The 23,113-nt window shown below is 41.6% G+C and overlaps 1 protein-coding gene across 2 annotated transcripts in view; it reads right to left on the reverse strand.

Annotated features, from left to right (window-relative positions):
* Positions 1-907: 907 nt before the first annotated feature.
* The window catches only part of tmem94 (transmembrane protein 94), a 32,714-nt gene continuing 10,508 nt past the window's right edge, over positions 908-23,113 (reverse strand). The window contains exons 5-32 of one of the 2 annotated variants that reach the window (XM_083994468.1): positions 22,834-22,970; positions 21,665-21,870; positions 20,614-20,765; positions 20,376-20,478; positions 20,166-20,252; positions 19,654-19,770; positions 18,322-18,378; positions 15,629-15,733; positions 14,616-14,789; positions 14,297-14,518; positions 13,903-14,215; positions 12,788-12,961; positions 12,539-12,641; positions 12,210-12,418; positions 11,933-12,114; positions 11,586-11,715; positions 10,584-10,699; positions 10,268-10,367; positions 9,848-9,956; positions 8,460-8,649; positions 8,289-8,366; positions 8,058-8,143; positions 7,887-7,968; positions 7,060-7,223; positions 6,814-6,908; positions 6,637-6,730; positions 5,144-5,314; positions 908-4,312 (exon numbers count right to left, since the gene is read on the reverse strand). In XM_083994468.1, coding sequence (XP_083850594.1) covers positions 4,240-4,312; positions 5,144-5,314; positions 6,637-6,730; positions 6,814-6,908; positions 7,060-7,223; positions 7,887-7,968; positions 8,058-8,143; positions 8,289-8,366; positions 8,460-8,649; positions 9,848-9,956; positions 10,268-10,367; positions 10,584-10,699; positions 11,586-11,715; positions 11,933-12,114; positions 12,210-12,418; positions 12,539-12,641; positions 12,788-12,961; positions 13,903-14,215; positions 14,297-14,518; positions 14,616-14,789; positions 15,629-15,733; positions 18,322-18,378; positions 19,654-19,770; positions 20,166-20,252; positions 20,376-20,478; positions 20,614-20,765; positions 21,665-21,870; positions 22,834-22,970 — 3,829 coding nt within the window. In that variant the 3' untranslated portion in view covers positions 908-4,239. The remainder of the gene's footprint in view (positions 4,313-5,143; positions 5,315-6,636; positions 6,731-6,813; positions 6,909-7,059; positions 7,224-7,886; positions 7,969-8,057; positions 8,144-8,288; positions 8,367-8,459; positions 8,650-9,847; positions 9,957-10,267; positions 10,368-10,583; positions 10,700-11,585; positions 11,716-11,932; positions 12,115-12,209; positions 12,419-12,538; positions 12,642-12,787; positions 12,962-13,902; positions 14,216-14,296; positions 14,519-14,615; positions 14,790-15,628; positions 15,734-18,321; positions 18,379-19,653; positions 19,771-20,165; positions 20,253-20,375; positions 20,479-20,613; positions 20,766-21,664; positions 21,871-22,833; positions 22,971-23,113) is intronic. The other variant, XM_083994469.1, reaches the window with a different exon arrangement.

Below are 23,113 nucleotides of genomic sequence, written 5' to 3' on the forward strand. Positions count from 1 at the left end.
TGAAAATCTCATGATAGGCAAGAATTTGCAGCAACTGAAGCAACAAAATATAAAAATTGATCATCACCAGTGAAAACTTGGTGTTAAAATTTTAATATCACCGGATTAATTTAAATTATATTTGACTCAAAATTATCATATAATTTACAATACTGTATTTCCAACTTGGTTTTTTTTTTCTCTCTCTCTCTGCCTTTCCAAACCAGCTGCCCAATCCCTCTTAATACAAAACCTTGTCCCAAGAACTCCCTGTTTCAAGCAAGTGGTATTGATATGATCTTCTCCTCTTAGACTGAAAAAACATAGGATTAACTTGGACAAAAGTATCATCTATGTATTTTGAAGAACATGGGTTTCAAGTAACTTCACTCATTTTCCATTCATCAGTTGTTTTCAAACTGATCAATTAGTTAAGTAAAAAGTTATGTATAAAAGCTGGTGATCTCTCTTTAAATCAATTGGTGAGAACACACTGGTTTTATCTTCCACACTAGAGGGAGTTTGGACACAAGAAGTTATCATTAAATTAAACATTGAAACTGAGTGACTGTGATGTTCAGAGACCAAGAAGCTGAAGTGAGAGTTAAAGCAGAAGTAAGCGGAATAGTTATATCTTCCGACAGCAATCACTTACATAAAAACTGTAAAACTTTTGAAGATTAAATTCCAGTTAACTACAAACAAAACCTAATTTATTGAGTCAAACAGTCAATGGCATGTAGGAGTTTGAGGCCATATAAATAAGAATATATTATAAATAAGAACTTTGTATGTGTGTATCTTAAAAACAGCAAATCTTCAGACTTAATTTGAATTTTCCCAGTTGACTCGTGTTTTTTTTTCTTCCTGCTTGTGTGCTGAATTATGACAACATTTTACCACAGCAATCTTATAAATAAAAGAAAAATATTTATTAACATGACATAATCAATACACAAACAAATTTGTCAAAAGTCCTGAACATAGACACTTTAAAAAAATACAAAATATACATTTATGTATCTTGTGATCAACTATCTCATAGTCCATCAGCTGATACCCCACCCCTACCAATCAACTGACCTGGCAGGCGTCAGCTCCTAGCCTACACATGGTAATATTATCAAAACATTAGCAACAACTCTGCAGGTTGCACCAGAAGCCTGGCAACATACAGTGTGAAGTCCATGCTCCGGTGTGAACAAAACAGTAGAACTATAGATAACATGTACACTAATTAAGACAGAGCATTCATGTGGATCTTTTTCATGCAGCATAGTCCATATGTTTGTCATGATATAAACCAATACAGAACAAAACAGGACGAAGAATAAAATAAAATCAGAAGTTATTTCTTGCATTGTAATGTTTGTCTTCAAGCCATCTCGAGTAGTTTCGTGTCAGTCCCTGTCCACCCTGAAAGTGATCACCAGCAGAATCCAGTGCTGCAAAAACCAGAAAATCAGGGTGTGCTTCTGCACATCTTCACTTGTACCGATTCACATGCAGCCCCACTTTAAAGGTGCCGTGTGTACGTTTTTGCTATTGCTACATAGCTAAGGTTAGCATTAACTGCTGTGTAAGAGGAAACATCATGAGTTATGGAACAAACTTTCATCAATATCAACTCTCAATTTGCTTCTAGTTCTATCACTTTCCTTCAAATGAAATTGGCATGCTAACCAGCGAGCCCCCAGCTGGCCCAACTTGTCACTTTTCCGATAGCGAGTCACAGCCTGTCCTGAAAAAGTAGCACTACTCAGAGGGCGCACTGTAACCTCTTTTATTGTAAACACAACAGTGACTGAAGCTCTTGGAAAGTGAGCATCGAAACCGCCAGCTACCGCTGGAAAGAACCCACTCAGGGAAAGCCCCTTAAAATGAGTGACTTTAAAAGAGCATTTGTTGCCATGCAACAACCAAAACAGGCACACACACAAAAGTGAGCACACAAGTCAAATAGGGCTGATTTAAAAAAAGAAAAATCTAATCTGCAGTCAAATTAAAATATATTAAATCTGGGCTCAGCCTCTAAAATATCCAGAAATATAGCCCTGACACTAAAATCTCATGATGCCATATTCAATGACATCATGAGATTAAGCTGCAATTCGAGTGGTCGACAATCCCTGCAGGACACTCCAGGCTCCTGATTCGATTGGCCGCAGGTTTAAGTAGTGTTGAGTGATATGGAGAAAATCTTCTGACAATATGACGATATTCTTTCAGGGGAAAATGTTTTCAAAACTGAGGTAACGCTGTGACATGTAATATGTAAATGTCACTTGAATCCAGCATAATAAAAGTATATTTTAAAAGAAAGTATACATAGATTCATACCACAATATTACCATTATTTATAAGGATATAACCCATTCCCTGGAAATAAATTGAGAAACCGATTGTTTGACATGGTTCAATTCTGCCCCAAGGTTGATCTGGTGTTGACAAAAATTACTTTCATTGTTCCACATATGTGTAAAAACAGCTGGCATTTAGTTGTGAAGTAATACATTAACAATACATATACCATCTACCATCTTGTGTACATTGCGATATTTAAAATCGCATCCATCTGAAACAATCACAGCACCACACAGACTGCTGGTCTGATTGAAAAACACAGACAGTGATACAGACATCTGCTGCTGAAGGTTAACTGCGTAAATTAATCAGTGGCAGATACAATACGATGATTGATGTGGAGAATTGAAAGAAAAATTTATCTGTGGATTTGGCTGGCCATTAGATTAAATATGACATGTGGGGGTAACAGATCAGCTGGAGGTGTAGAGACATGAAACAGGCAGACAGGCTGAGAAGGAAGGCAACTGAATAATATGAAGCACCTTTCAGAAGAGTCTGGTGAGTTAGCACACCGGAGTGAGTATTGTTGTATATACAGAAAATCCATCACTCAGGAAGGGACTCGCTAAGATCACTGTACAGCCAGCTGTGTGCATCCAGACAGAGTAGCATGCTGGCACGGTTTTCAGTTAGTCTGAACATTTATAGAAAGATATGTGTGTATAGGACCGAACGTAACTGATCCAAAACGATCCTTCGTCACCGAGTTACAGCAGGTCTGACGTCGGCTTAGCTCAGGAACCGAGACAACAAAGAACATGTGTTACTAACACAATGAAATAATGGAGAACATTGTTTCGCAGGTGACCAGAGTGGAGATTAAAATGTGGCTCAAAGGCTGAAATGCAATCCAGAAAGTTACTATTACATGTTGAATATTCAATATTAAATAAATAAAAAATATATTATGAAGTAAATAATCACAAGAACCAACAGTGTGTGAACTAATTTGGCAAATTATTTAAACTTAACTCATCACTGTGAAGTGTTATTTCCATTATTCTTATTGCAATATAGGATTTGATATATATTTTATTAAAGAAAAGCCTGTTTTTCAACTTAATTATTGTTGTTCCTCTCACTACCAGGAGCTGATTGCCTCAATGCAACAGTGGTTGTTGAGCTTACTATCTTATAAAGTAAGAGTTGATAAAAAATTTTTTAAAAAAAAGTATAATATGGGATAAAAACCTTGTATAAAATCAAGAAAATAGTAAAATAATTATAAAATAATAATAAGAATTTCTTGAATTAGTTCACAAACTGTTGTTTCACTCATGTTTTTCACACGGTTTCTGTGATTATTTCTTTCATAGCTATTAAAATATTACAAAATAAACACTTAAGGTTTCCATACTTAACTTATCTTTTCAACCCTTTGTGTTTTCTGTTTAAATATCATGTGAAGTGAATGAAGGCTGATCTGGTCTGATGATATGCCTTTCAAAGTGAAGTAGCTTTCGTGGATTGTTTGGAACCTCGAGGCGAGCGACCGTTCACAGCTCTCTCACAGAGACAGAAGTGATGGTGAGGAAGAATAAACGTTATCAGAGAACATTCCTCATGCCTTTAAAACAAACTAAAATCAAACAGATAAATCCTATTTTTTGGCTCTTCTTCTATTGAGTGGAAATAGATGCTTTGGAATTTTCTTTTCCCTGCCCTTCAGATAACTGACGGGAGCTCATGTTGTGACGCTCCCACCGTGAAATTTGGTTGATATCTGCCGCTCCACTCGATGGTTGCAGTGCTGTTGGGCCGAACTGTTGATGGAGGGCGCTGCCGTGCTCGCACCACAACACCCGTCCCCCCCGTCCCCGTCCCCCAGGTCTCCAGTATGGGCCGACTGGTTCCCAGTGTCGTCTGGACAACAGCTTCCTCGGAGGGAAGGCATCAGAACGGAGAGTTCATTCCCAGCTTTGTTTCAAACTGCAGCTTCTGTCTCTTCTGGTAGCGAACTCGCACCCTGAGACGGACAGAGGGGGACAAAGCAGAGCGCAAGATGAAGACGGGGGGGGGCACAATCTGATAATCTGGCTTCACATCCCGACACATCGCTGTTCTGAAGATGATGAGAGAAAATCAGACTGATCCTGGTCCGTGTAGTTTGTGGCCATTCGTTTTTGGTTTTGCAATAACAAAACAAACAACGGAAAATTTCACGTATTTTCTTTGATAATACAAAATGGAAAACGAATCGTTATCCAATTTCCATTATCCAATTTAGTTTGGCGTGTTTGTAAATGGAAATTGGGAATTAAAAAACCTCTGTGGAAAACTCCTTTCACTATTTCCAGTTAGTTTCTTCTCTGTGACCCAGAGTCTGCAGCCAGACTCCTCTCAAAATAAAAGCACAGCTCAAATAACAGGCGCACTCTGGTCCTCTTCTGTGGTTGTGGTGGCTCGCTCGTGGTAAAACTTCGGGGTCACAGAGAACAAACTAACAGGAAATAAAGAAAGGAGTTTTCCACAGAGTTTTTTGAATTCCCAATTTCTATTTACAAACACATCAAATTAAATCTGATAACGAATCATGGAAAATGGATAACGATTCGTTTTCTGTTTTTCGCTTTGTACTATCAAAGAAAAAACGGGAAACGGTTCATTTTCCAAAGGCCGCGAACTAAGTACACAGACCGATCCTGATCACTAAATAATCCTCACTAATCCCACACTGATCCCTCATGTTTTTTCAAGCAACGTAAAATCTGCATCATCAGCGTGTCCTCCTCTCTTCATGCTTCTCTCTGTGCCCACTACATATTTCCTTCTTTCCATCACTGTTGTTTTTTCTTACCGGATCTCGTGCAGCTTCACCACTTCGTTGACCACCACCACCAGCAGCGGGGACAGAGACACCAACACCCAGGCATGCAGCGGTATGTCGGCCAGGTGAAAGGTCAGCACGCTGGCCCGGTCGCGCCACAACTGATAATCCACCAAAGCCTGAACAACTTGGCTGAGCAGACTGGAGGAGAGAGGGGAGAGAAGAGAACAGTCAAAGGTCAAAAGAAAATTAATTCACTGCATATGGTGCATTTTGACTTAAAGGAATACTGCCACAGGCGACATGTAGTTGAAAAGATAGTAATAGAGGATTTTTACAACTGTGTTAAGTTATGATCAGTGCCCCGCTGCATCAACACTGAAGTCTCATCAAAACGAGGGCTTCAATTCAAAGTTGGCCTGAAGGGTTACACAGCTATGGAGCTTATGCACGGAATTAATGAGCTCCTCTGCTGGCATCAAGAATAAACCCAGAGAATGTCTGTTGACAGCAGGAGTGGGCTCTGTGTGTCTGCAGCATAGCCAGGGGGGAGAATCTGAAACTGGGTTTAGCCGGTTGAGTGTTTCCAAACCTTTTCCGACTCATGCCCTACTTGAAAATCTCAAAAATGTTGGCAGCCCACATTCAGTGTTATGACAAGACAGAGTTCAAATAATGTCACTCCACTGTGGTTTTTTAAGGCAATGAGAACTCCTGAACAGCCAGCAGGGGGAGCTCAGTGTAATCTTTTCCATTCACTGTGGGTTTCTTGACTCCCTTTCCTTTTTAAGTCATCCTCTTGCTAACATGGTATCTGTTTTGACAGTGCAGTTGGATGTCGTCTTGTTACATGTCATTGTATATTTGCTATTGCTTTGCATGTGTGTCTGCTATGTCCCTGTGTTCAAGGTGCAGTTTCCTGAGGAATGATTGAGGGCACCTGCATGAAGCTTTGGCCTTGGTATATATAAGCACTAAAAACACACTTTTATCGAATGGCCGTCTATGATACATAATAATTTTATCCTCTATTTTCTTTTCATTTTGCCATCATAACGTTGTACTTCGATTGTTTTTGCTTTGTCCTGTTTTATCTTTTTGCTACGATCTTTGTTGTTTTTATCTTACCTTGTTAATTATTTTATTGTCTTGTAAAGCACTTTGTAACATTGTTTTGATAAGTGCTTTATAAATAAAATTATTAATATTATTATTATCACTCTCTCTCAACTCCCTGGTACAAGATCCCAGCCTTTCTCTATGTTCTTGCTTTGCCTTTCTTTTTGTCTCTTTGTTAATAAATGTTATTCCTTTAGCGTCAAACCTGGTATGTTGTCCCTCAATGTGTTGCAGCTTTGAGCCGGTCGTAACGTATTGCAAAATCTTACACACATTTTTACGCTATATATTTTTTCACCAGTTGTACTTGTTTGCAAAAGGATTTGTCATTCCACTTGCGACGCCTTCATGGCCCACAGGTCGGAAACCACTGCTGCCGGGGGAACAATGATGTGATAACTTACACCACAGGTACAGTCAGACACCACCAGGTGTTGCTGAAAGGACTCTTCTTCCACAGAGGCTGAGAGCGGTGGACGTAGCTGAGGGAGATCACCACTGGAAAATAATATAAGAATAAAGATGAGGTCTTGACCATGACTTTCATATGCAGCTTAGAGTGTGACAGGGAGACTCCCTACCTGTGTGTAAGACGAGGAACCCTGCCATGACCTTCTGAGTCAGCAGTAAACCGTTGGACAGCTCCGAGAACCAGTGAGGAGCCTCTTCCGAAGAGCTGCAGACAGCAACGTCATTCATCAGTCGCTCATTTAAGAAATCGTTTTGTCCTCTTATCATTTGTAGCATAAATATCCTGAAATTAAGTGTCATTCTCTCAGTTGGTGTGCTTCCTACATAGGGACAGTTACAGGTGATGCTCCTCCTACCTGGCTGTGAGTATGTTAAGGCAGGTGATGCTGGTGTTGTCAGCGAAGGTCAAGTTGCCGGTGCTCAGACAGACCTCGTGCAGGGTGAAGCCGAAGGCCAGCAAGTAGGCACACACCGTCAGACCAAACTTCAACAGGAAACAACCCAGGAAGTAGTTCTGGGTCTGGTGGAGGAGGACGACATGATCAGAGAGTAAAACATGTCAAATCATTTTCATTTGAAACATCAAGTAAACTAAACTGTTTATAGAGGAGCACCAGGGAAATAAAATACATACAAGTTGTAAATACAGACAAAGCAAGTGCTTGTTGTCTCTTGTATTTATCATTATCATGAATGAAAAAATGAATGACTTTTATTATTGTGTCCTGCATACTTCTGTATGCCCAGCCTACATGGGCTTATAAGACACCAAGAAAACAAACCGGGACCAGAGCACATCATCAACACATCAAAGAAATAAGAAAACAAACAGGGGTTCAAAACCATTAACCGAAAAAAGAAAAGGAAAAAAATGCCAGGGTTCAAGGGAAATCATCCCTTTTCCAGGCTTTAGAAATAAAACTAGCAGTCTTAAACACACTGAAATTAAACAATCACTCCAGCTTCAGCTCATCAGAGCACCAAAATGCACTGCTCATAGGAAAATATTTTCCTGTGATTTCATTTGACTGGAAAAAGTTATAAGTGCACCACTACAGTACGCACAATAAAGTGCACTGGTTAACTTAATAGTATGTGAGTAACTAAGCTTTTAAAGTAACAATGTGGTGACTGAGGCGTACAGATCCCATAGATTTGAGCGATGTGAAAGCTAGGATCAGACCTTTCTTGGAATGGCATCTAGGTTCTTCCCTGTGGCAACCGCCATGACTGAATTGTCTGGAGGTTTCCCCAGCAGTGACACACTGTTAACACAACACAACACAAACTGACTGTTAGTGAAATAATACAGTATTAAAACACAGTATTTTTGTACGAGTGTGCGTGTGTGTACCTTAGAAGTGGGCAGCTGAAGCAGGACAGCCAGAGGATGTCTGTGGTGTTCATCGGAGGAGGCAGCTGAGCCAGACAGGCTAAGAACTACAAACCACATTTATTCTTTAATCATATATCTATCTTTATACACGTGCAAAATTTGGAGAAATGTAAAACTTTGCCCTATTAAATCTGTGCAGTTCCAAATAAAGCCCTGTGCATCCTATATGTTCTCAGGATGCTCTCTCACCTGGATGATGACCAGACTGAGCTGACACTGCAGCAGGAAAAGGAAGCATTTGCGAATACCATACGTTGTGTGTCGTGCCTGGAACGGACGCACCCAAAAGGCAAAACAATCAGCATCTCTGTTGACTTGTTTAGTTTATGAAGGTGTGTGTGTGTGTGTGTGTGTGTATACCTGCTCTATGAGCTTGACCATGCTGACGCTCTCTCCCTGGTGGAAGGTTGCCGAGCAGCCCAGACTGTTGAGCTGTCCAGAGAGTCTGAGAGGAGACAGACCCTCAGCTCCTCCTGTGAACCCTCCCCCGGTGGCGTAGCCAAACGTCTCCCACGAACACTGAGACGGGTACAGAGGGTCCAGAGCGATGCTGGGGAATTCACATGGGCACGATCAGGATTATATACAGTACATAATTATTGTCATTTATCAACAATTTAATTGTATATGTCAGGCCCTAAATCTGCAAGTACAATGGAGCAGAATGGAATTTTATTTATACTGAGAAATGACACTTTTGAATGAGTTTTCAAAAGTTAAATCTTGAATAAATTATAAAAGTTATACAAGTAAAAACACCTAAGCAGTTGAGACTGCGGCTATAAGCCCTCAGTCAACAGAAATTTAGTGACTTGTTGTGGAGGGAGGTAGAAACCTCAGAGACCGCCACCTCTAAACCTGGACTGAGACTAAAACTCCAGAGGAATAAACAGTACCAGAGGTCAAAGAGGAAATACCTGATGCATTTTAATCTAACACTGGAGAAGTTTTAATGGAGACTTTTAAGTTTTTCAAGTTGTTTTTTGGGCATTTTTGGACAGAGAGAGAGAACAGAAGCGTTAGGGACAGAGGGACATGATGACATGCAGGTAGTGTTACTTTCCTCAATGAAAATTGTGATGAAATATCGTCGTCAATGAATCTTTATCACGTGATGAAAACGAGACAAGACGCAACGTAAATGGTGGTCATGTGACGATAACTACAGTGAAGTATATAATGCAATAGTGTTGATGAATAAACACGAGACTAAATGTGGTTTACAAAATAAAAACTCTGCTAAAATGTCTTTTCATTTTCGTTGACCAAAACGAGACGAGACAAAATAACGTTATAATGTTCAGTCGTCGTTATTATTATTTTGCAGTATTTCTGTTTCCTAGGCAGCGACGTCACTTCCTCAATCCCTACTCGCTGCATTATTTATAAGATGCAGCTGTGGTAGTTTAGCGTTAACCCCAATGTAAGAAACAAAGTTAAGTCTGAAACAAAGAAATCAACCAAGAGATTAAAATCATTGACTAAAATGCTCAGACTTTTAGTCAACTGAAAGTTGATTAGACAAAAACAGCATGAACGTGACTAAATCTAATAAAAACTAAAATGACAGTTTGACACAAAGACTAGACTAAGACTAAAATTAAAACAACAGTCAGATCCAAACCTGTGGTTGCTGTAGGACATTAAAAACCATCAGTGGTCAGTCACTAATCAGTCCACATCAGCCTTTAAATCTAAAAGAAAACAACAGCTAAACCCTAACAGACTGAGTGCTGTACTGTGTTTACCTGAGGTCACTCTGCAGGAAGAGGCGGCTGTTGCGGAAGTTGGCCGAGCTTCCCAGACAACATGTGACCTCCCTGTTCTCCTGCATGATCTTCATCATCTCACACATGGCTGTGAAGAAAAAGGCACAATGTTAAGACCAAAGACCAGAACTATCAGTAAGGACATCACATTCTTATTATCTTCATCATGATCTTTCTAAGTGTGGATGGGCTTTGGCGATAAACAATGAGAATATCTAGAACACAAACAGCAACACGTGATTGGTTCTTTCAGTGAAACACACGTCACTGGTTTAAAATCACCACTTCTCCTCTTTGGAATCTATTTCACTAATACAATGGGGTGAGAGGAGACCTTGAACTGCTCAAAAGGAAAGTGGAATTAGACATTTGGAGCGTGACTCTCTCTACTCTACTCACTGTCAGGAGTGCAGTCAGTGAAGAGTGGCACCAAGAGAGGCACATTATCAATGTTCTTCAGATGAGGACGGACCTGGTGGATACCACGAGGCAGCTTGGCCTGAGAGAAGAACAAATACAATCAGACTAAATACGACTCATTTAAATTCTTAATGGGACAGGTTAAGAGCTTTAAACACAGATACAGCAGGAGGAAGGATTTTAATCAAGAGCAAAGCTGCCACTCAAACAGTTAAAATGAAGGTCATGTAATTTCCTGCTGGCAGATACTGATACGGTCTCCGCTGTAGAGTGACAAGAGCAAAGGTGCTGTTACCCTGTTACAGTCCTCCAGGAAGCTGGGCACGTCGCTGTCTGTGGGCTGGAAGCTGGCGAGGTCGGAGTGGGCCTCCTCCTCCGGCAGCAGCGGACCTTCTGCTTCATCCCGAGAATCTGATTCAGAAAGGAAGAGGTGACAAAGTTAGACTCAGATGAACACATCACACATCTCAGGACTGGTTTCCACTGGTTCGTTTAAGGACCATGAGGTTTCCACCTTCACTGCTTTCAGAAAATGTTCAACCTTCAGTTCTTCAAATCTTTCATTGACACCGCTAAAAGAATGTGGCCACTGCATGTGTCCTGAGGTTGTTAACACTTGAACTTAGAGCTGTCTACTTGTGACCGAGTTAACTGACACATTTGTTAATAGAAGTCTGAACAAGGCCAAAGAGACACAATGCTCCACTAAACAGTTACTGTAAGAAAATGAATAACCAAGAGATCCACAAATATATAAAGAATGTATTTAGTGTAAATATTCTATTCAAATGTGAAACTATGTATTTGGGTGATTTATTGTTTGAAACATGGAATATTAAAGACAAAAAACTACTGGCTATATTATTGGCAGCCAGTAAGAAATAGAACCACCCACCATTGACGAATGGATTGACACTCTACAAGATTTATGTTATGGAGAAGATGTTGTTTGGATTGAAAAAGAAAAATTCTTCAGGATCTGGACCAAATGGACTGAGTCTGTAAAACCGATCAGATCTGATTTCATATGATTGTACTTGTGCTTTATCATGTGATGGTTGGATGGTCAGAAGTGGTGAGCTCTACTGTTCTGTTCTGTTGTTTTATTGTTCATAACTAAAATAACTAGTGATTTGTAAGAAAAAATCCTGGAAGGGCAATATGGACCAAATCACTTGGACCTTCTGCATCCACCCTTCACTATCTCCAGAGGGAGGGAGCACAAACAAGGGACAAATAACTTACTATGGACTAAATAAAAAGAAAAAAAAAAGAATACCCAACACTGGTTTGGTACCTTGGTTCAGGTCATGCAGGGAGCCATGACCTGGGCTGGATGGACCTCCGTCACAGGGACTGTCTCCGTTTGGAGTCAGGGAGATGTGGCAGTTCCAGCCCGTCTCCAGACCCATCTTCTCTGCAAACACCTGCACACACACAAACATGGTCACATAAACACCTGCTGGTTTACAACCTCTAAAAGGGATATACATGTTAACCTATCTGGGCAGTAATGTGACAAATGAAATGCAATGATTTTTTTTTTTGGTCCAGCAAACTGAATTGTTTTGTGGAGATTTCTACAGAAAGGTCACTCAGATCATTTAGCCTGGATAAACTAGATACTATCAAATGTGTGTTCACCTTGCTGCGGAGCTCATCCTCCATAGAAAAGTAAACAAAGCGGATGCAGGCTGTGACCAGGGCGTCGATGAGCCGGACTGTGTCCAGCCTGGCCTGGAACTGAGATGACACCATCCCCATGAAGATCTGCCCGCTCAGGGCCTGGACACAGTCTTCACGCTCCACGCCCTCTCCTATACCCTCTGCAGACATGACAGGGGAAGACCACAGGAGGAAAATTAGAAAAAAAGTTGTGTTTTTTTTTTTGACCATCTTTCCCTCTGTGGCTGATCCATACCGTCGGAGCTCCAGCTGTTCCTGCAGGAGTTGTGTTTGATTGGTGTTGTGGAGGGCAGCTCCACTCCAGAGAAAAGGCAGGGCCCGGCGGCCAGCTCCACGCACTTCCCGTTCAACTGGCTCGACAGTGACACTTGCATGGGTTTGTAGGCAAAGGCTGAGCAGTAACCTGACAGACAGGCACGCTGGTAGAAGTCCAGAACCTTCTTTCTGTAGCACAAATGGGAAAAGTACAGAACATTCCCATTAGGAAAGCATGGATAAAATCAATGTCATCTAATACAACAGCTCTACGATAAATTCAACCTTACAAATTAGAGCTTACTGTACCTGTCTGAGCCGGACAGGGGGTAAATATCAGTCCCGTCCCAGAAATCAGTGCATGCCTCCAAAATGAGGTCGGCTGAGCCATGTGACAGCATCTGGATGTTATCTACAGAAGTGAGTCAACATAGGCGTCATTATTTAGGGAAGAGACAGACAGAGGATATGATCTATTTATCTCACTTTGTTAAAAGCTGGAAAATCAAAACAGACAAGTAGGAAGACAAAGGTAGGCTGGTGTGTGTTTAGACTCACTTGAGGAGGAGTCTCGTACAAACAGAGAGATGAGGTGGGACATGGGAGGCTGGCGCTTGGTGAAGATGGGAAGGTGGCGCGAGGTGAACTCCTTGGTCTTCTCTCCAGTTGGCAGCTGGTACAGAGCCAAGTGGTTCTCCTGCTTGAACAGTTCCCTGGCACCAGGAGTGAACCCTGACAAACACACCACAGAAAAGAGTTACTATGAAATAGACTTTAACTAAAACATGAACTTGATTATTCACAATATACTCTTTGATTAATCATAATTAAAATTATTTATTTTAAAGTATTTTCTCCTATTCTTTCTTTTATAATATTTAAAGCAGAAGTGAGTGATATATTTGTGTTAATATAAGTCTTAAATAGTTATATCTTCCAACAGCAATCACTTACATAGAGTGTTTGGACTGAAACACGGGTCTCTCAGTCCCTCTGCTCTGCTCTGAGCCGAGGAGAAAACATTTATCGTATCCTACAGTTTTTATCCAATGAGGAGAGAGAACGGCATGCAGGGCTGTGTGTGCAGCCAAGGGACGCCGTGAATGTGGTGACGTAGGGACGAGGACTGTTATGGTGCGTTCAAGGAAACTCGTATTTTTCCGACCGTGAAGTCGTACCAGTTCGATCTGGTACGAGTTCACCGGTCGGAAGTTACGAGTGGCCGTTATAGTGACTTTCACCGGTAAAACAGGTCGGAAAAACACGAGTGGGTTGCCTGAAACGCTACAAAGTCGTAAGTTGTGACTTGAAGCTGTAATTTACGATTTCAAAAGCCTGCCTGGAACGCAGCATTAGCGAAAACGACCGGATCACTCACTTCTGCTTTAAGGATGCAAACTCACTAGTCTGCACCACGATCACTGACCACAGCTGGTTTTCCACTGTTTTTTTTGGGGGTAACGCTTCCTTTTACAGTACGGTAATTACCAGGCAATTACCAGGTAATAAGTATGTATCCAGATTGACTGCATGCGTTAACACATTAACTTTGACAGCCCAAATTTTAACATATAATTAAATTAACTGAAAATGTCTCTTTTCAGCAAGCCTTTTTTGATTTAAGTCCAACATAAATCACAGTTAGTCATTGCTTGTCTTCTCTCTGAACTCACCTATGAGTCTGGAGAGCTCACAGAGCCCCCAGGGGACGTAGACGGGCAGCACGGTGCCGTGGCTCTCCTGCAGAGCCAGGTTGGACAGGTGGTCGGAGAAGCGGCAGAGCTGCTGGGTGACGCTGGCGTTGCAGAGGTTCAGCATGATGTTGAGGCCCAGCGGCTTGAGGGAGGGGAGGTGGCCCTGCCAGGACTGGTCGTCGAACTGGATGCTGGTGGGGTTCTGCTGGTCCTGAGACAAGCTCAGCATCTCCAGGTGGTAATCGCACACAAAGTCCTCGGCCTCCGCCTCAGGGCAGCCCAACGCGTAGTCCTGGAGACCGAAATGGACGTCACATTAGCTCAAACAATCACAGCGCATCACATCCGTAATTACAGGTGCAGTTTTTTTTACCTGAGCTTGGTCGTCTTCTCCTCCCTCTGTGTCGTGGCTGAAGCTCACGTTGGATCCAGAGTGGTGTTTGATGCGCGTGTGTGCGGGCTGGCAGGGGCGCCGGAGCCCGAGTGTGTCAGACGAACGAACGGTGTCATGTGAGGTTTCGCTGGGCTCGGGCCCCTCCCCCAGCTGCGTGCAGGACTCAGCTGGCAGACAGAGCAGAGCCTGCACTTCCTGGGCCTGAATATTGATAACAAAAAAAAAACAGTCAGGAGCAGATAACGACAGTCTGTGTAATCATCAACACTGCCTGAGAAACACCCCAACACACACACACCTCCTCCCTGTCATCATCCGTCTCCATGCGGCAGTAGGAGTTGACGGACAGGTCGTCTCTGAGATCGTCCTGGCTGTTGTGGGGAGGTTCCACTCGCCCACTGAAGAACAGCACCGTCTCTGGACTGGGGTTGGGCCACGACAGGATACCCTGTTTGTCCACGCAACACAGCACCTACACACACACACACACATTTTAAAGTTATACACGTACTTAACACTCATCAGCATGTCTATAAAATGGTTTCCATTGAGTGGCCTTAATGCTGTCATGGGCTTCACGAATCAACTCCACATGACAAGAATATCTGTGCAGATATTCTTCGGGGTGTTATCTTCATGCTTTTATTTGCATTTCATTTACCAAGAATATCTAGATAATGAAAAACCGCAGCTCTGGCAGCTAGAGGTTGTTTCTAATTAAACAGGCTGCAGGCATCATAGTTAACAGACTGCACTAACTAACCCCACAGCATGTTGTTATCTCTGAAAACCAGTAGATTAGCTGCCCGGCCTTTTTTTAATGCCACTTCAATTTTCTATTGCTCACTCGCTCCCTGTTTTATCACAGGTAGAGCTCATCTTTATAACAAGCTTTTGAATTTATAACAGAGCTTCTTTTTTATGTGTTCCTGGATAAGTGAGGTATTGTGTCTCCTGTGAAAATCAGGTCAAAAGGATGATGACCTTGTGTGGAGAGAGGGGGGTAAAATGCTGTGTTCTTTGTCACTCTGTTAAGACACTAGGGATCATTCCAATCACCTTTAACCCTGTATATTGATATTTTCAAAAGCTTTCAGACATTTGTCTGGGTACATTTTACTTATGTTGGTTGACAGTTCATAGTCGGTTGATGAGCCTCACCGATCAGTCAGAAAAAAAAAAGAACATAGTAATAATATGATATCTTACTAGCTATAAGCCAAATTGATACATTTTCTATAGACAGCTAACTGTCTTAACATGTTATATTGTACACGGTATTGTAAAATAAAGCAGCGCTGTAATACTCACAGTGACAGATCCCAGAGTGTGTAACAGGCTGGAAGTGTAGGAGAGTGTCTGAGACTCTCCCTTCAGGACACCAACCAGGTGCCTCCACACACACCGCAGCATCTCCTGCAGAAACAAACACACACATACAAAACACACACGCACACACATATACACAAGGAAATCCAGTTAGAGAACTGCCCTCGACCAGAAAGAGGTTGGACGTCTCGATAGATTTAATTTAGACATTACAAAGATAATTAAAATGGACAATTTGAAAACCAAGCTTCAATTAACAAGGAAGAGGTGAAGTGACTTCACATCTCTGCCCAAACCAACATTAACACAGATGAACGTATTTGATCAGCTTTGTGATTGGGTAACATCATCAAGAATGAAAACAGGACAAAGCTTCTAAACTACAGTGCTAGTGGCACAAGGCGAGGAGGTGAAGCCTAGAGCAAGCTGTGGCAGTGATCCAAACACATCCATGCACATCCAGATTCTTTTCAGGGTGAGGTCCATCACAACTGTTCACCAGGGAACAAACAACCACAGCCAGAAATCAGGCAACATCCAAAATGACTTTCTGGGTAGAACAAGGTAAAATGGATAAAACTGATTTTAACTTTCTCCCATCATTCTTAACTGAACTGAACTGACATCTTTGACTCAGTAGACAATTCAGACTCTTTGCTTTGGCTCAGAATAGCAGGCAGGAGCTTCCTGTTTGCTATAATGATCTTTGAGATGTGTCCAGAACCTGCGAGACGGTTCCTAAGGGAACAGTGTTCCCAATAACTGTGAAACCTAAGGCGTTTGCAGCGGCGCTGGGTATTCTCAGATTCGAATTGATCATCATTTTAATAATCTGATATTATAAAACCCTGAGACTGATCTTATAACACATGCCCTTCATCGTCTCCCACGGGCATGTGAAGCTAAAACAGCAGCTGCCAGTGGACAGTGCATAACACAAGGTCCCATGTAGTGGGGTTGCACTGTCATCATATATTAATAACATAATAATATACATTAAATGTTCATTTATAAGTATAAATTATTCATCATTATAATTACAATTTAACACATTAATAAGAAAACAAGCCAACTATCCTCTTGGCAAAGAGGTAAACTACAGCTGCTACAGAATGAAGCTACTGTGTGGAAGTGTTGCAAGCTTTTTTTTTTCTTTCCCATAACACATGGTATATAAGCAATATATGGCCCCCGTACCCAATACTACCCACTTGTGTATTACTGACATTATCTGGGCATTTCTAATACTACTATCTCACTGCAAGCAGAACCTAATAATATGGCAGCAACTATGTGCACACTTTGAAGATATAGTTTTGTTTTCTTGAGATTTAAGTTCCATCTTTTTCTAAACATTGTTCAAATATTTGTACTTCACTTTTACACACAGTACTGCATGTGATGTCCTATTTAGAAGAACAATACAACTTGAAATGTGATGTCGCAACAGATGTGATTTTTCTGTTGTTGAAGAGAGTTTTGCAGAACTGTCTAATTTGCTACACCACAGGCTGGTGACAGGATTAGCCAAATGCTCTGAGCCACTTCTAATGTTTATGCTGTTTATTTTCCTCTTTACTGTAGGTTTTAATTTTCTATTTCTAACAATTCAAGTCAAATCAATACTTCTATATTAATTCACAACAATTATCTCAACCCAACAGATGGAACAGCTCCCACCAAGAGCAAGCAAACAAACTACTGCTATTAGTCGCAATTTTATCCATGATCATGGTCTCATAGGTTAAGTTCAAGGCCTCACATATACCCAGTGCAGTGCAACACATGGTGGATGTGATGGGCTCACACACAAGTGGCCAACAAGAAGAATGTTTTCAAACAGTATCAAAATCAGTTCAAACCCTCCAAAACACACACATATCAAGAAAAGGACACAAGGAGAGGAAATCCTTAAGAATTCCCAGCAAAGATCCATGTTGTGGGTGATTTCCAGTCATGCAGTGCAGGCAGACAAGCAGAGGTGGAAGGTCAGGGACTGATTCATGTGAAAGTCCCTCTTTTATCGTAGCAATGGCAACAATGCATTCATCTGGAGCAATGCCAAAGCCAGACAAAACACTGGTGGGTTCAGATTTGGTGGCAATAGAGCGAATGCTGCTGATTGGTTTTGTTTTTTGTTTTTTCTTTGAGAACATCAGCCCAGTAACAATGGAAGACAATGATTGGGTTTGGCCAGGAACCGAGACCAGCTGGTGGAAACAGAAGCTGTATCCATAAGATGAGAAAATGATCACAAAGAGGCAGGACTGACTGTTGAGCCAACATGTCAAAAAATCACTGGAGGAGAGACAGAAAGCAAAGCAAAGTGCTCAGATTAAAGCAAAAAAAAAAAAACAGAAACAAAGAAAAGAAATTAAAAAAAAAAAAGGTGTTGACACATGGAGAATCGGAGCGGTGGTCTGAATCAGAAGATGTCCGTGAAGATTTTCCATGGCGAAGAAATCAAAGATGTGAAGGGGGAGAGGCTGAGGGTGAGAGTTGCGTACAGGGTTTCACAGAGGGAGTTGCAGAGGAGCGGGGACAGCGAGCGCGTGAAGACAGGTGGGGTTCAGGTGGAGTCGGAAGCCAAGCAAGTGGAGGAGGAGGAAGAGGAGGAGGAGGAGGAGGAGGAGGAGGAGGAGGAGAGGAGGGGGTGAGATAGTGAGAGGTTATACCTGGGAGGAAACCACTTCGGTGTAGCTGCTTAGAGTGTCCTCAGAGAACTTAGCAAGCTGGGGCAAGAGAAGAGTCTAGTTAAAACACAGAGGGAGGCCCTTGCCGTGTCTCCTCTGTGTGTGTGTGTGTGTGTGTGTGTGTGTGTGTGTGTGTGTGTGTGGGGGCTATGGTTGACAGTCACTTCTTTATTTGATGTTTCACCTCTTTAAGCTGTAACATATGAGCCAGGGCTGGATCGCTGGTGGTCACACACGCTAAAACATGCTCTATGACCTTGTTGTGTGTGTGTAGTCCTTTTTTTTTTTTACTTCTGACTTTTTTTTCTTTTGTTCCATCTCGTATTTTGTCTCTCAGTTTCCACTCATTGTGACTGGCTTTGTAAATAATAGGTGAAATATCTTCAACAATCATGAGGAGGTCATGTGACCTGGCAAAGTTGTATCCACTGCACAAATCAGATTAAAGAGGTTTAGTGAGGCTGAAACAGATGTATGAAATTATTAATAATTACTATTATGGACTAAAAAGCAGAATACTGACCATTCTTTTGACCTTGAAAATCTCAATCAATACTAAATTTCTAAAGAAACCATGAAGCTTCAGCTTTATGTTAGGGATGAGTGTCTCGCAGTATTCTTAAAACTAGGGCTTAAGGCTTCTCTTTCATTTCATTTATTGTTTATTTGTGACGGGACTTTGCATATTAATGAACATTATAAAAAATGTAAATACACCAGATTTAGCTCAGGGCTAATTTCCATCTGTAGTCCCGCGGCACACATAACGACTTTTCACCTAATGCTTTCAAGCTCCCCTGGGAAGTCAATGTTCTGCTTCCTAGGTATTATAATGATGCATAAACAAATGTGCAGGAGAAAAGAGCCGCTGTCAAACTTCTTAGTCTGTTCAGATCGATACTTGGCTTCTATATATTGATACAATATTGCCATGCAAAATATCACAATACTATGCTGTATCGATTTTTTCCCCCATCCCGACTGTTTAATAGCTCCTCACAGGTACTGGACTGTTTCTTTTAATTTGGACTTAAACCAAGATATCAGTCTAACCCTACAGTGAGAGTGTGTGTGTGTGTGTGTGTGTGTGTGTGTGTGTGTGTGTGTGTGTGTGTGTGTGTGTGTGTGTGTGTGTGTGTGTGTGTGTGTGTGTGTGTGTGTGTGTGTGTGTGTGTGTGTGTGTGTGTGTGTGTGTGTAGATATTAGCTCAAACACAGAACACACTCCTCTGTGTTAGTAATTGCAGCTGTCTCTTCTGCCAGTGCACATCAGACAAAGTCAGACCTCTGTGCATCACTGTAGGTCACCACTCACCAGACCAGCTGGAGACACTCGGCTGAACTCGGCCAGGACCCTGGCCTCCCCGAAGGCGTTCACCAGCACCCACATGACAGGGAAGAGCAGGGGCAAGATGGGCAGGGCACCCATCACCTGCAAATACAATGACACGCTCTCTGTCACCTCATCTGTTTTTTATTTTAGACTGATAAAATCTTAAAGGGATAGTTCAACATTTTGGCAAATTGGCCTATTGCCATAATCCCTATAGTCATAGCAGTAGGTTCATTACCTTTAATTATCATTGCATGTTGTTTTGAGATCAGCATTGCAGAGACACGACCTGCCCAGCTAACACACTGGAGGTGAAAGGTACAAATTTTGCCCCAGGGATCTCAAAACAACATGCACCGATAATTAAAGGTAGTGAACCTACTCCTATGACTATAGGGATTATGGCAATGGTCAAATTTGCCAAAATTTTGAACTATCCCTTTAAAATATGAACCATATTCATGTGCAGGTGTGGTTGTTCTGTTTGACTGTACCTGAAGTTGGAAGAAATTGTAGCAGGGAGGGGTAAGACTGGGTGCATCCCAGAAGTAGCGGACAGTGTTCACTAACAGGAACACCACCTGAGGCAGAGACAAACACAAACACACCACTGAGTAAAAGGTGGAACACAGAATATTAAGTGACTTACAAATACAATTTCTCAAACTACACAAATGGTTTAGAAACTCTATTTAGCTGCTCACCAGCACCACAGGACAGACCATCTTGGTGATGACCGACTGCACTGTAAACCTCTCGTTGTCCAGCACTGTGATTGGCCGAGACAGCGCCATCTCCAAACTGTTCCTGTTCAAAATATAAAGGATAAAAAAAGGTTTAAAGATTAACATGATCTTTACATTTTCTCTTCAACATACTCAGACACTCAATCTGGTGACAGAGCTGATTGGACACTTCTGATTTCCCATGGGGCCACGTTACCTGACTATGTCTAGTACTGGGGTCCGGACCACTCTAAAGAGGCGGTGATGCTGAGGGTTCTGGGGTCCTCTCTTCTCATTGGCCCGTGGGGAAGGAGGAGGGGAAAATGGGGGGAATAAATCTCCAGGCTCCAACACTATGTGCTCATCATCCTGTGGTGGAAGAGAAACAATTTAGATTGTCACGCAGTTTCGTTTTTTTAATTTTGGGCTATCTTAATCATGTTCCTGGTGAAAAGCTGCTTAAATATGATACGACAGGGAGGTAATTGTTAAAGGAATAGTTCAACATTTTGGCAAATTTGCCTATTGCCCTAATCCCTATAGTCATAGGAGTAGATTATGCATTTTCCTTGAAACCAACTCTGTTGTTTGATGTTACATTATCACCGTATGTACCGTTCACCTCAATTGTATTAGCTGAGCAGCTTGCATCTCTGCCCCGCTGATCTCAAAACAACATGCACAATTGCATAATTAAAAGTAATGAACCTAGCCCTATGACTATAAGAATTATGGCAATTGGAGAATTTGCCAAAATGTTGAACTATCCCTTTAATTTAGCTTTTTTTTTGGGTACACAGACTGTAAAAAGATACCCTGACTGTCTGATGAAAATGAAATCCACCATCCAGTTTCATCATCACAACGTTATATCTCCTTAATTTCATCATCATCTGTCATTTGACTGGGGTTATAGTCTGTACAAAACAAAAACAACGAAAACAAAATCCAGTCTGTCAGCTACTACAAAAACTAAACAGCAACCAAACAATTGTACATTTAAGGTCTTTTAAATAGACTAACTTTAAATTTTATCAATCAAAATTCAACTGAGTCACTCTGATGAAACTGTTTCAGGTGTAAGAATAGAGACAATCTGAATTTCTAATGTAGGACAAAAATTTATTTAATGATTTTACAAAAGGCAGCAGTGAGATTGAATAAGGTAATACAAGTAATATTCAATATGACTGGAGGTCAATTATTTGACATAGTGCCAGAAGGGGGAGCTGTGAGTGGTTGTTGTGGAGTGTGTTAGCTACACTCACTTTAATGCCTCTGAGTGATGCGAACGCCTCTTGGCCCGGTCTCAGAGCGATGATGTCTCCTTCCACCAACAGACTGACGGGCAGATTGACCAGCTGGGAGTCACGGTAGGTCCAGTGGAGGGACCAGGAGGGGGAGGAGGGAGTGTAGAGGTCAGGGTACTGTGAGAGAGACCACCGCACGTCGCCCACGCAGCCTGACAGATAGTCTGGAGCGCGGGAGGGGGGGGGGGTAAGGATGTGGTTAACATAGAGAAATATAGTGGGGGCAAAAATGTCACAATGTTTACAGGAAGGATAAAATGTTTCACCATATGGTTTCATGATGCATCATGGGAGAAATGCTAGATGGTCAGTTTTATCATTGCTCGCTGATGGTTCATTTTATGGTTAATTTGACTTTTATTTTTCACCCCTCTAAATTGATTTCACACCAAACTCAGTGGGTCTTTTTGTTCAGAGCGATGTCTCATGACCATTTTAATGCAAATATTCACTTGGTGAAATGATTTCAGGTTTTGTTTTATTCCTTGTGAACATTAACATTTTAACTATCATGTGACAGCAGCACAGATAATGTGATAATGTTGGTCACTGTAACGTCATCCTAAATTGCAATACTGTGTCATGTTGAGTATCCAGAGCTGTGTAACAGCATCAGTTTAGTCTTGTTGCCAAAAAGTAGGAATGCCTTGAATCATATTGTGACACTGTAAACTGATATAACCAAACTAAATATTGTTTTTTACAGGTAACGAAATGAATCAGTGACTGAGTATAGCAGATATATTCTGCGATGATAATTTTTGTTTCCAGTGGAGCAATGAACTTTGCTAGCAAGGGACATAGAACATGAGTTTATTAGTTACAGAAATACAAAGTAAGGATATCATTAATTGTGGGACAAAATCCAACTCAAATGAGAGATTGAAAAGAAGAAGAAGAAGTGTCAGTTCCCTTGCCAACTGTAGCTTTTGCTTACTGGATGATTATCCCTATTTCATAACACTGTGGACCTGTGATGCTGAGCTGCCAACAAGAGAAATCAATCCATCATCCCACAACTTCCCATTTACAAAACTGACTTGAGTACGGAAAAGAAGCAGAAAAAAATAAACTTTTTTTTTTTTTTTTTTTTTTTAAACAGTCTGAATGCCAGAACTCTGACTCACCACTGAGCTGTGTTATAATGCCATTGAGGCGCCGGACCATCTCGCTGCTCTTGAGCCTCTCCTGACGTCCGACCAGCAGCAGGTTGAGCACGAAGAGGAGGAGCAGGGCCGCGGCGTTCACCAGCTCGATGCCAGAACTGCGGAGGTGCAGAGCAGAGCGGCTGATTGGTACGAGATGGACAGTCAAAACGGGTAGAGAAACTGAAACTGGGTGTGCAGAAAGTACATCACAGCGCCCTCTGAGGACTTCAGCGAGGGTTTTGCCAGTCAGTATACATAC

This window comes from Trachurus trachurus, assembly GCF_905171665.1.
Source record: "Trachurus trachurus genome assembly, chromosome: 19".
Lineage (NCBI taxonomy): Eukaryota > Metazoa > Chordata > Actinopteri > Carangiformes > Carangidae > Trachurus > Trachurus trachurus.